Source organism: Sphaerodactylus townsendi, linkage group LG01 (genome assembly GCF_021028975.2).
Source record: "Sphaerodactylus townsendi isolate TG3544 linkage group LG01, MPM_Stown_v2.3, whole genome shotgun sequence".
Taxonomy (NCBI): Eukaryota; Metazoa; Chordata; class Lepidosauria; order Squamata; family Sphaerodactylidae; genus Sphaerodactylus; species Sphaerodactylus townsendi.
In genome coordinates this window covers 173,767,475-173,778,738 of record NC_059425.1, presented here as the reverse complement: position 1 = coordinate 173,778,738, position 11,264 = coordinate 173,767,475, and the positions used below count along the sequence as shown (strand labels likewise).

Genomic DNA, 11,264 nt, shown 5'->3' with positions numbered 1-11,264 from the left:
CTATCTATCTATCTATCTATCTATCTATCTATCTATCTATCTATCTATCTATCTATCTATCTATCTATCTACAGATATGGAGATGGAAATATAGAACTAGAGAGAGAGAGAGAGAGAGAGAGAGAGAGAAGATAGAGAGAGAGAGAGAGAGAGAGAGAGAGAGAGAGAGAGAGAGAGAGAGAGAGACGATTTTGCATGGAAAACAGCCACAGCGACCAGATTCCTCTGAAAGGGGCACTTTCAGAGGGGGGGGGGTTTGGATCTTCTCTGGGGCCAGAGACCCCCCCCCCCTCTTTCTGCACAGTGTTGCTCGACAAAGACCTATCGGAAAGAATCCCCTCGGTCCCAAATGAAGCCACCGAGGAAGGAGGGAACGGCTCCGGGTTGAGCCAGCCAACAATCCTGGTTCCGGGGCCTCTCCCCGCAGGGTCGGGAGGGAAGCCGGTTCGGTTCCACCGGGCAGATCCCCCCCCCGCGACCGACCCACCCACCCATCCGGACGCCCGGCGAGCTCCGTTTGCGGGCGCTCCTGGTCCATGCGCCCCTTTTGTTCGCCTGCTCCAATGATGTCACCCCGGCACGGTCCCTAACCCCCTATTCCCATGAATTAGGTCTTTCTGGAGAGCCGCCAGCCAATGGGAGGGGAGGGGCCGGTCGGCGCGGGCCAATGGCAGCGGCGGGAGAGAAATTAGGAGGCGAAACTCCGGGTTCGGTTCAGACGAGATGACACACAGACGGGCGGGCCGCGGCGAGCGCGCTTGGCAAAGTTTCAGCCCGGCAGCCCGACGGAGCGGGGCCGCCTCCATGGAGCCCCACTAGCCGCCGCCGAGAGGGGAGCGGGGACCTCTTCGCTTGCCAACGGGGGGACCCTCGCCTGCCCCCCCAGCCCCGCCCCAGGATGGACCAGCCGTCGGCCACGCAGACGCCGCACCCCCACGAGCCCATCAGCTTCGGGATCGACCAGATCCTGAACACCGCCGAGCCGGAGAGCCCGTCGCAGGCCGCCCCGCGGGCCCCCCCAGACGCCGCGCCCCCCAACTCCTACCTGGGCGGCCCCGTCGGGCGGCCCGGCGCGCCCTACCCGTCGCTGCCCGGCGGGCCCTTCTTGGGCTCGCCCTTCGAGGAGGCCGGCTCGTACAGCGTCAACCTCAGCCTGGCGCCCTCGGGGGTCATCCGCGTGCCGGCCCACCGGCCCATCCCCGGCGCCGTGCCGCCCCCCCTCGCCAGCGCCCTCCCCGCCATGCCCGGCCTGGGCGGCCTCAACTTCCCCTGGATGGAGAGCAGCCGCCGCTTCGTCAAGGACCGCTTCACAGGTCAGCCCCGCCGGGGGGGAGGGAAGGGGGCCAGGGGGACAAGATGGGGGGGACCGGGAGGGACGGAGGGAGGGGTCCGGGCGTCTGCAGAGGGGGAGGGCGGGGACGACCCCGGAAAGAAAAAACTCTTGCAAAAGCTTCACTCTTCCTTTCTATCTAAAAATCCCAATTCCTTCTCTCTTTCTTTATCTAAATCCTTCCTTCCTTCCTTCCTTCCTTCCTTCCTTCCTTCCTTCCTTCCTTCCTTCCTTCCTTCCTTCCTTCCTTCCTTCCTTCCTTCCTTCCTTCCTTCCTTCCTTCCTTCCCCCCTGGGAGTGCCAATCCTTTCACAAGTGACAGAGTACACATTTTCTCGGGGGAGGGGGGGTCTTCACAGGGACCCCCGAACGAGAAAAAGTCCCCTCGCTCCTTCGCCTTCTTCCCGCAACTCCTTTCCAAACCAAACCAGGGCGCATCCCGGAAAAGGCGCCTCCAGAACCGAACCCCCAACCCCGGGGAGGGTCCGGGGCCGAGCTGGGGCTTCCTCTCCTCCTGCTTCCCAAGGAGACCCGCGGAAGGTGGGTGCCCCCCTCCCCCGTGGGAGCCCGGAGGCCCGGGGCTCTTCCCAGTGGCCAGCGTCTGTGCCCAGATGGGTGCCCCCAGCGTCTATGGGGAGGGCTGGGGGGAGCGCCCGCAGGCTCTGCCCACCTCTCTATGGGGAAGGGCATTTATTTGGGCGCAGGGGGAGAGAGAAAAGAATTGTTTGGGGAGGGGGATGCAACCGAGGGGCCAGCTCAGCAACGAGAAAAGGAAAACACACGGGCGGCCTTTGCAGGGCGAGGATATTATTATCATTAGTGTTATTGATTTTAATAATATTCCTAATAATCACTGGGCATTATCCAAAGTCAGCGGGGCTGGGGAGAGGGGGGAGGCCGGCCTGCCCAGTCCCACCAGTGCTGGGGCCTCTTTCATCAAACTGGAGCGCTCGAAGCTTCGTTCGGGCCTGAGAGCTGCTCGGCCCCGATCCGGAACCCGCCCTTGGGTCCCCGGGCCCGGAACTCCTTTGGCCTTCGTTTCTGTCCAGCTCTACCTCGTTTTTCCACAGCCCTGACTCGGGATCCGGCCGCCCCGGAGGCCACATTCGTTAATCCGGAGTCACTTCTCCTTTCTGGCCAAGGCTGGACTCTGCAAGTCTCCCAAAGACCCGGGTGGAGGGAAGGGCGCACCCATCTTCTCCCTTTGCCTCTCCGGCCTTGGTTCTCAACAGGGTGTGCTGTAGTGGTTGAGAGCAGGTGCACTTTAATCTGGAGAACTGGGTTTGATCCCTCGCTCTGCCACTTGAGCTGTGGAGGTTTATCTGGTGAACCAGATTATTTTGTGTACTTCAACACATGGCAGCTGGGTGACCTTGGGCTAAATCACAGTTCTTCTGAGCTCTCTCAGCCCCACCCACCTCACAGGGTGTCTGTTTTGGGGGGGAAAGGAAAGGACCTTATAATCCCCTTTGAGTCTCTTTACAGGAGAGAAAGGGGAGGGTATAACTCCAATTCTTCTTCTTCTTCTTCTTCTTCTTCTTCTTCTTCTTCTTCTTCTTCTTCTTCTTCTTCTTCTTCTTCTTCTTCTTCTTCTTCTTCTTCTTCTTCTTCTTCGGGTGGGCACCCTCAGTCTCTTTTCCGACGGGGCCTCCAGCTGGAGGGGGGGCAGACCGAAGGTGTCTTTGCTAGCCGGAATAAATTGAGTGTGGGGGGGGGGCACAAGGGACTACGGAGGGCGCCTCCTCTGCCCCGCCAGGTGTTCCTGTCCCATCCAGATGTTCGGCCTCCCTTCCCCCCCACCTGACCGCGGCGTGGCTCTGTTTCTGTGGCAGCGGCGGCGGCGCTGACGCCCTTCACGGTGACGCGGCGGATCGGGCACCCCTACCAGAACCGCACGCCCCCCAAGCGCAAGAAGCCGCGCACCTCCTTCTCCCGGGTGCAGATCTGCGAGCTGGAGAAGCGCTTCCACCGCCAGAAGTACCTGGCCTCCGCCGAGAGGGCCGCGCTCGCCAAGTCGCTCAAGATGACCGACGCCCAAGTGAAGACCTGGTTCCAGAACCGGCGGACCAAGTGGCGGTGAGTTCCGCGGGCAGAGGGAGTCTGGGAAGGGGCGCCCCCTCACCTCTGCAGCCCGCTCCCCCATGCAGGAGAACTCTTACCGGGAATCCCGAGCGCATAAACCCACCTGGACGGTGGGCTGCTGAGCCAGGGGCCCCGAGGGGATTCCTGGAGGGTGCAGAACTCTGCCCACGCTCAGAGGGAGGACTGGATTAAGGCAGCGGAGTCCCCCCCCCCCTTGCCGGAGCAAAGCTTTCAGGCCTGCTTTGATATCGTTGGACGGATTTTAATTCTGGTTTCTCGTTTGTTCGGTTTTTTAGTGATGTTGGTTGATTTTAAGGGCGTTCCAGGGTGATTTTTGCTACTTGCCCATGGGCTTGGAGGGGATTCTTTTGAAGGCGGAAAGGCGGGGTATAAATTTTGTTAAAGAAATAAACGCGTGATAAATCATGTCGCTTTTAAGAGGCCCCGGAAACGACCCTTTTTAAAACACACCCCTCATTTTAAGTGATTTTTCGGCACCTTCCTCAAGTTAGAAGCTCCTCCTAATCCGTGGCTCTCCCCTGTCACCCACTTGGTCTGTTATAGATCTAGAAGTCCTTTGATATTCCTAAGGGTGTTGCTGAAACACCCCTCCCCCCCCACACACGCAAATGCTGATCCCCCGAATCCTTTCCCCCCTCCCCACTGCACGGTTTTGAGTCCTGCCTTCCTCCTTACCTACAGCACAGGTAGGCCAGCCTGCCACCCTCCATTGGCCACACCTGCCCAAAAGGCTCGGGATGCGGTGTGGGTGCCGCAAGAGGTTCTCCTACACGCGTTTTTCTGAATTGGCGGACACGGGTCAGAGCCCTGCAACCCACCAGTCCCGTCTTCCCGCTCAACCGCTAAAAAGACTTTCCCAGGAGGAGACTTGGAGTAAGAATCTGAGCGCAACTGTTTAGGATCGTTCTCTGGGACCCGGAGCAAGCTGATCCGGAGAGACAAAAGGGCGCCGTTGCTACAACTCCGCAGTCCGGGGGGCGGGGGGGGGGCTCTCGGGGGTGAGAAGGTTTCAAGCAGGATTCAGCAACCGCCTTGGATGCTATTTGGCAAACCGGGTCCCCTTTGGCAACCTGTCCTCTAACTAGGTGGCTCAGTTGAACGGCCATGGTCAGAGGCAGCATATCTTTGTCATGGGATACGGGGCCGTTCAGCTCTTTGTTGTGAGCGTGGCAGGGGTCCGCGCATGCAGAATAAAGCACTTTCAACTTTCAATCCACTTTCACAACTGTTTGCATGGAGATTTTGCTATTCCACACAGCAAAAAGTGCTTTGAAAGTGGATTGGAAGTGCGTTATTCTGCCCCTGCGGAAGGGGCCCAGCAGGTGTCTGTGCGACAGGGGGAGGGAAGGCCACCCTATGTACCATGTGTGTGGGGGGGTTGTTTTGCCAGAGACAGAAGGTGGGAGGGGGCGATGCTGGGCCTGGCCCTAAGGAAACTTGGAGCGGATCCAGGCGGGCAGGCGAGCAGTCCGGGGGTTCGGTTCCGGAGAAGCGCAAATACTCTGCGTTCGCGCAGCAGCTCTGGCCTGAACTGGCCCGTGAGCAGAGCGGGGTTGGGGGTCAATCCGGGACCCCTCGTCCCCTAGATCTGGGGTGGGAATCGCCACAGGCTCACAGCAGCCCTGACAGCCCTCCCAGCCCCCAGACTGCGCACAAAACGAACCCCCCCAAAGGAAGGCAGGTCTCGCTTTCCGTCTGCTCCGCTCCCCACAACGAGTTCTCATCCCGGCACCCCCATCGCAAGCAAAGTGACCCCCTTCCTTCCCCTCGTTGCACGTGTGGATGCGCTTTGGGGGTCTGTGAACACGGTCAGGGTGCGGAGAGCGACGCCGAAGATTCGGACCAACTGGACGCAGAGAGAGGCCGCCAATCCCAGGCAATTCCAAGGGATTACAATGGCTCAACCCCCACCCCGTGAATCTTGTGGATCCGTTTGCATTGCACGGTATTGGGCAGCTGCAAAGGGCCGCAATCCGATTGGAGCCCGCCTTTCGGCCACGAAGGAATCCAGATTTTTAAATACATCTATATTTAAACGCGTTTAATATTTGTGTGTTGGAAATATTTTCACTTTCCCCCACTGATAGAAGCGGAACACTGGTCGTTGTTTAAGCTAGCGGGACAGCCACAATTAAAAATAGCATTGTTAAATAATGCCAACAACAGAATGCAGCATAATAATAATTAAAGAACCGGCAGCTGTGATATTCAACCAAAATGTTAATAATGACAATAACAATGGTAATAATCCCGTTCTTATTATTTCTAATAATTTATGGTCATCATTCTCAGCTCGGCAGTTTATATTCCAGACCGCGAGTCGCCGTTATTTTGAAGGAAAATTAAACCCGTTTCTGAATATATGTCTGCGTATTTCTTCTGGAATGCTACCGGCCACAATCCGGCGCTCAGAATTAGGTCTTTGTAAACCCGATTACATTCCAGTTCGACTTCATTGAGGAAAAAATGGCTAGTTTATGGAGAAGTGTACAGAAATATTGACTAGCAGTCGCTATTTTTTTTCCTGTTGCCTTTTATTTTATTCATATGTATAATAATAGTATATACACACACACAATACAATAATATTATATTACAATACAATAATATTATATAATATTATATATATATATTCATTATGTATTTATATGTAATATTTTGTAATATTTTATTATAAAATATATATTTAAAATAAGGGTACTTTCTAATTTGCGGACGTGGAGGGGAATCCGGGGGACGGTCCTTCACGACTGCTCCAGCTTCCCCCCCCCCCTTTCTTTCCATAGTGGCCAAACAAAAGAAATGTTTTTAAAGAATCCTTCCCGTCTGGCTAGGAAAAAATATCCAGGTGCGAAAGCCTTGAAATCCGCCTTTGACTTTTCATCTGAGCTCTATCGGCCCTTCGAGCTGAAAACTATGAATGGGTTTTCATTTTGTTATAAATCTGAAGGGGGGGAGGCTAGACTTGCTCACCCCCCCACACACACCCTGCTGGAGAAGGGAGAGAAGGAAACCCTCCCAGTTATATTTGAATAGCGCAAATGGTTGTGTTCCTCTTTCGAGAAAGACGACAACAGGAGAATTTAGTTTTCTTTGGCTTCTCTAGTTAAAAAAAAAAAAGGGGGGGGGCGATTCGTTCGCCGCTCGGGGCCCTGTCTCTGGAAAGTCGTGGGGGAAAAGGGGCGCCCTTGGGTCGCCTTTGAACAGCAACCCCCCCTCCGTTTTATTGCAACACCCCCATCCCCTTTGGAACGGAGGATGAAGGGCCACCATCCATGGCTGCGATTCTCGGATGTGAACAGACTTCAGATTCTCGGATGTGAACAGACTTCAGATTCTCGGATGTGAACAGACTTCAGATTGTCGGCGCTGCCAAGCGGGGCTCAAAGACCCAGCGATTTTGGGGAGGGTGGGGGACATATCAGAGGGTAAGGACTACAATTCTCTCCTAGGTCGCCCACTCTCCCTATCAACCCAAGGCGGGTGACCAGAAAAATGCTCTCCAGGAGCTGCAGCAAGGGAGTTGGTTCCGAGAGGGCGTCCGGCTGTTGCCCCTTGGAAAGGCCTGGCGTCTTCCCGGACTGCAGTCTGGTCCGAGATGGCTCCTCACTCGGGAGCAGCCCTGGGCCACCAAGGTCCCTTCCGCACATGCAGAATAATGCACTTTCAATCCACTTTCAATGCACTTTGCAGCTGGATTTTACTGTACGGAATAGCAACTCAGCTTGCAAACAATTGTGAAAGTGGATTGAAAGTGCATTATTCTGCATGTGCGGAAGGGGCCCAAGACAGGCCCACTTGGGGCCAAACCACGTCTGGTCAGTGTAAACGCCAGGAGGGCGCCGCCCATCTGAAACCGGATCACTGGAAGAGCCAACAGGGCGGGAGGTCCAGTTCTTGGCCTTGGCCTCAAGCCCAGCAGCAACCCGGATTGAAACTCTTTGGCACCGGGAACCGAAAGGGTGGCGCAGGACCTGCGGGGCCAGTCCGCTGCGTTTTCACCACTGGTAGGGTCTGCATTTCTATGCTTCTTTCCCTCTTCTTTTTTTAAAAGTCCCGGGCTCAGAAAAGAAACTGGGTCGCTGGGCAGGGGTGCGTGTGAGTGCGCGCTCGTGACCCGTGTCAGCCGGATCCAACGCCCCTCTCCGCAAAGCGGACTAAACAACCCGCGTCATTTTCGATCCAAGCAAACGGGCCTCCCGCCGTCCCCCCCCCCCCCCGCTCTCTTCTTTTGCCGGGAAAGTCGAGCTCCGTCCAAGCGGGGAGTCCCAGAAGCGCAGCCTTAGCATGGGGGGGGGGGGGCTTCAAGTTCGCGCTCGTGGGCCGCGGTTTCTGCTCCGAAATCCTCCTGTAAAGCAACACCCCCCCAAAAAAAATCCAGTGAAAGATTCGGCTGGGAAGAATTGCTGGGGGGGGGGCACTTGGTGGGGAAAGGGGGACCGGAGCGCCTGGATGCTCAGGGAGCCGGGAGAGGGCGGCTTGGGAGCTGGGCACCGGCCAAAAGGGAGGCTCTTTCTGTTTGCTGGGGAGGGGCGCCGGGGGGGGGGGGGTCTGGGTGTCGGTGGGAAGGCGAGATCCCTCGGCCACACGTGCCGATGGGCGGGCTCCAGAGCAGAGCCCGGCAGCAGGTTTCTTTTCCGACGGCGCTTCCGGGCTCTTCACCCGACTGGCTGGCCTCGCCGCCTCCCTGTCCCTTGGCCTGCTGACCAGACCGGGAGGGCCCTCCGGCTGCAGGCTGCCGCGCTTCCCCACCGTCTGGACGCCAGCTGGGCCAGCTCCGCCTTGGCCTCGGCTGACCCCCGACGGCGCCAGATTGGCGTTTGGACTGAAGGGCGCGCGCCAGAAGCGCCGCGCTTGGGAAGGAGGCGGGCGGGCGCCCGTGGGCAGGTGGCGTGTGGGGGCGTCTCGTGTGCACGAGCTGACTCGGGTCTGCGCTTTCCTCCCCCCCCCCCCCGCAGGAGACAGACGGCGGAGGAGCGGGAAGCCGAGCGGCAGCAGGCCGGCCGGCTGATGTTGCAGCTGCAGCACGACGCCTTCCAGAAGTCGCTCAACGACTCCATCCAGCCGGACCCGCTGTGCCTGCACAACTCGTCCCTCTTCGCCCTGCAGAACCTGCAGCCCTGGGAGGAGGAGGCCGCCAAGATCCCGCCCGTCACCTCCCTGGTGTGAAGAGCCGCCTGGCCCGGCCAGCCTCTCGCCCTCCTCCGCCGCCGCCGCCGGGCCCTGCATGAACCCACACGGCCGGGGCCGGAACTGAACGCAGACGCACGCAGGGGGGCGGCCCGCGCCTCTCTCTCCGCTTGGCCGCCGGCCCGCAGCGGGAGGGCACGGGGCGGTCCCACTGCTGCCACCGTGTGGCTGCCGCCTCTCCGGGGCCGCCGGACTAGTCGGACTCGGGGGCGTGGCCCCAGGAAGCCCCGCGCTCTCTTCGCCCCCTCCGCAAGGAAGCCACCTGGAACTTCTGCTGGAGGGGCTGGCTGCACCTCCCCCCCCCCGGCCGGGAGGCTGATGGGGGCTTTCCAGACTAGGCACCTCCTCCTTCCCCCCCAGGTGGCCTGCTGTGGTTCGGGGAATCTGCAGGTGGAGGTTGGGATGGGGAGGAAGCCAAATAGGATGGAATAACCCCACGGATTCCACTTGCCCAGACAGCCGCTTTCTCCAGGGGGGATCGATCCCTCTCCTCTGGAGACCAGTTGTAATCCAGGCCCCACCTGGAGGTTGGCACCCTGCCCCCACCTCCCTAGGACAGGGGGGGAAACGCGAACTTTGGAGTCAGGGAGAAAGAAACCCCCGCCTCCTCTGCCCCACACATCCCCTTCCACTGTCCCTTTGATAGGGTTGGATCCTTCCCCCCAGGGTTGGGGTGGGCAGGGAAGAAGAAGACGGAAGACCCCCCCCCAGTCTTGCGGGGATAGGGGTCGCTGGCTGCTCAGGAGGGGCCGGATCCACTCGCTGAGGCCGCGGGTTCGCCTCACATGGGGGGCGGGGGAAGAGCTAACAGAGAGAGAGAAGGGAACCACTTTTTAATGTAAGAAATGTGAATAATTTAATTTATTTATGCGCCGAGGTGCCCGGCGCTGTCCATATGGAAAGGGAAGAGGGGGGGGGGGGAGAGAGACTGCGTGGGTGCCAGGCGGAAACCGGATTCTTTCTAGGGAAAGCCGAACAAATAGTTCAGTTTTGGCTGGGGGGGGGGGGGGCAGGTCTGCCTTTTTGGGGCTCTGAATGTCCGAACCCCCCCCCCCCATGAGAAACCATTCAGTTAAAGAAAATGCATTAGGGATGTCATCCTAGCTACGCTTTCCTGGGAGTAAGCTCCCCCAAACAACCCGGGACCTACTTCTGAGTAGCACTGCTTAGGCGTGCGCCCCCTCCAGTTCCTTTGCCACGGTAGTGCCCCTTCGCTTTGGCCCCCCGCTGCCTCCCCTTCTGGCTGGGCAGGATCAGGATCAGGATCGGGGTGAGGTGAGGTGGGGGGGAGATAAATAGCAGGCCCCCCTCCCCTCAGGAGCCCCGCTGCCTCCCCCTTCGCCCTGCGCCGGAGTCGCCAGGAAGCGCCTTTGGGTGTGGAAGACAAAGCGGAGCGCGATCCGGAGCGTGTATCATATACTTTGTACTTTGCGGGACTGTGTAAATAAACGTTTCTTTCTCTACCGAGGGGCTCCTGCTCTGAGCTTCGCGCCCGGGCCTGGAAGGGGCTTCCTCCTCCTCCTCCTCCTCCTCCGGCCAAAAGTGCCCCCCCCCCAGGTTTTCTCCGGTTTCCTCCCCCGGCTACAGGCTGGGAGGGAATGGGAAGGGATCCCCTTTTCCAGCAGAAGGTGGAGGGAGGGGGGATGTGATCGCTGAGATCAACTCTGGGGGTCACGCTGTGCCAGGCACAGGTTTACCCGCGAGGAACAGGACCGTGCCCTCCCAGGGGTCTAGTGCTGCTCCCAGCTCCCAGAGCAGCAGTGGCCTAGTGGTTAAGAGCAGGTGCATTCTAATCTGGAGAACCAGGTTTGATTCCCTGCTCTGCCACTTGAGCTGTGGGGGCTTATCTGTTGAACTAGATTAGCTTGTGCACTCCAACGCATTCCAGCTGGGTGACCTTGGGCTAGTCACAGTTCTTCGGAGCTCTGTCAGCCCCACCCACCTCACAGGGTGTTTGTTGGGGGGGGGAGGAGATCATCAGCCCCTTTGAGTTTCCTTACAGGAGAGGAGGGGGGATATAAATCTAGCTCCTCCTCCTCAAATCAAAGGCTTCATTTACCAGGTGATGCCATCTGTTTTCAAGCCACAAAAAAGCTGCCACATTTGCACCCATGGAGCTCTCTCTGTCTAGCACATCGAGGGTTTTTTTTTGGGGGGGGGAGCCTTGAGAAAGATTTATGTGGCTCCTCCATGCAAGTCGCAGAGACCCCTTCCGTCTGATAGACATAATCCAGTCCCTGTCTCCTTTTGCAATTGGATGCCCGCTGGTTTAAGAATCTCCCGGCCAGCATCCAAAAACAAACTCTGAACCCACAAAGGGAGGGATTGAGGCAAATCTTAAAGGCTGGGTTAAATCTCAGACGACGGGCAGGGACAAGACTGGATGCTGACCAATCAAAACTCCCAAGCAGGAAGACCCTGCCTGTAGAAAACTAGCAGGTCAGGTAAAGCTTCAGTCGAATTCCCTCCCTTGGTGCTGGCAGAGGTATCATGGATGCTTCAACAGGCGCTCCCAGAGGTCTGGAATTTTTGGGGGTGAGGATGAAGAGACCTCTGGGGTTCATGGCAGCTTGCAGAGTGGAAGTTTTCCATCCTTGGAGGAACAGGTAAGATGCAGGAAAAGTCGCTTCACAAAGACCTC

At 58.1% G+C, this 11,264-nt stretch overlaps 1 protein-coding gene across 1 annotated transcript; it reads left to right on the top strand.

Moving 5' to 3' along the window:
* Positions 1-733: 733 nt before the first annotated feature.
* Positions 734-10,086, top strand: TLX3 (T cell leukemia homeobox 3). The gene is made up of 3 exons (XM_048500085.1): positions 734-1,313; positions 3,163-3,406; positions 8,392-10,086. The coding sequence occupies exons 1-3, from the start codon at positions 899-901 to the stop codon at positions 8,600-8,602; spliced, it is 870 nt and encodes a 289-aa protein (XP_048356042.1). The 5' UTR covers positions 734-898; the 3' UTR covers positions 8,603-10,086.
* The last annotated feature ends 1,178 nt before the right edge of the window (positions 10,087-11,264 follow it).

What these genes read in the sequence shown, in the direction of transcription:
- TLX3 (XM_048500085.1), top strand. Translation starts at nt 899, where the DNA reads ATGGACCAGCCGTCGGCCACGCAGACGCCGCACCCCCACGAGCCCATC. An exon ending in CGTCAAGGACCGCTTCACAG is followed by an intron (nt 1,314 to 3,162) that starts GTCAGCCCCGCC and finishes TTTCTGTGGCAG; the next exon opens with CGGCGGCGGCGCTGACGCCC. An exon ending in AACCGGCGGACCAAGTGGCG is followed by an intron (nt 3,407 to 8,391) that starts GTGAGTTCCGCG and finishes CCCCCCCCGCAG; the next exon opens with GAGACAGACGGCGGAGGAGC.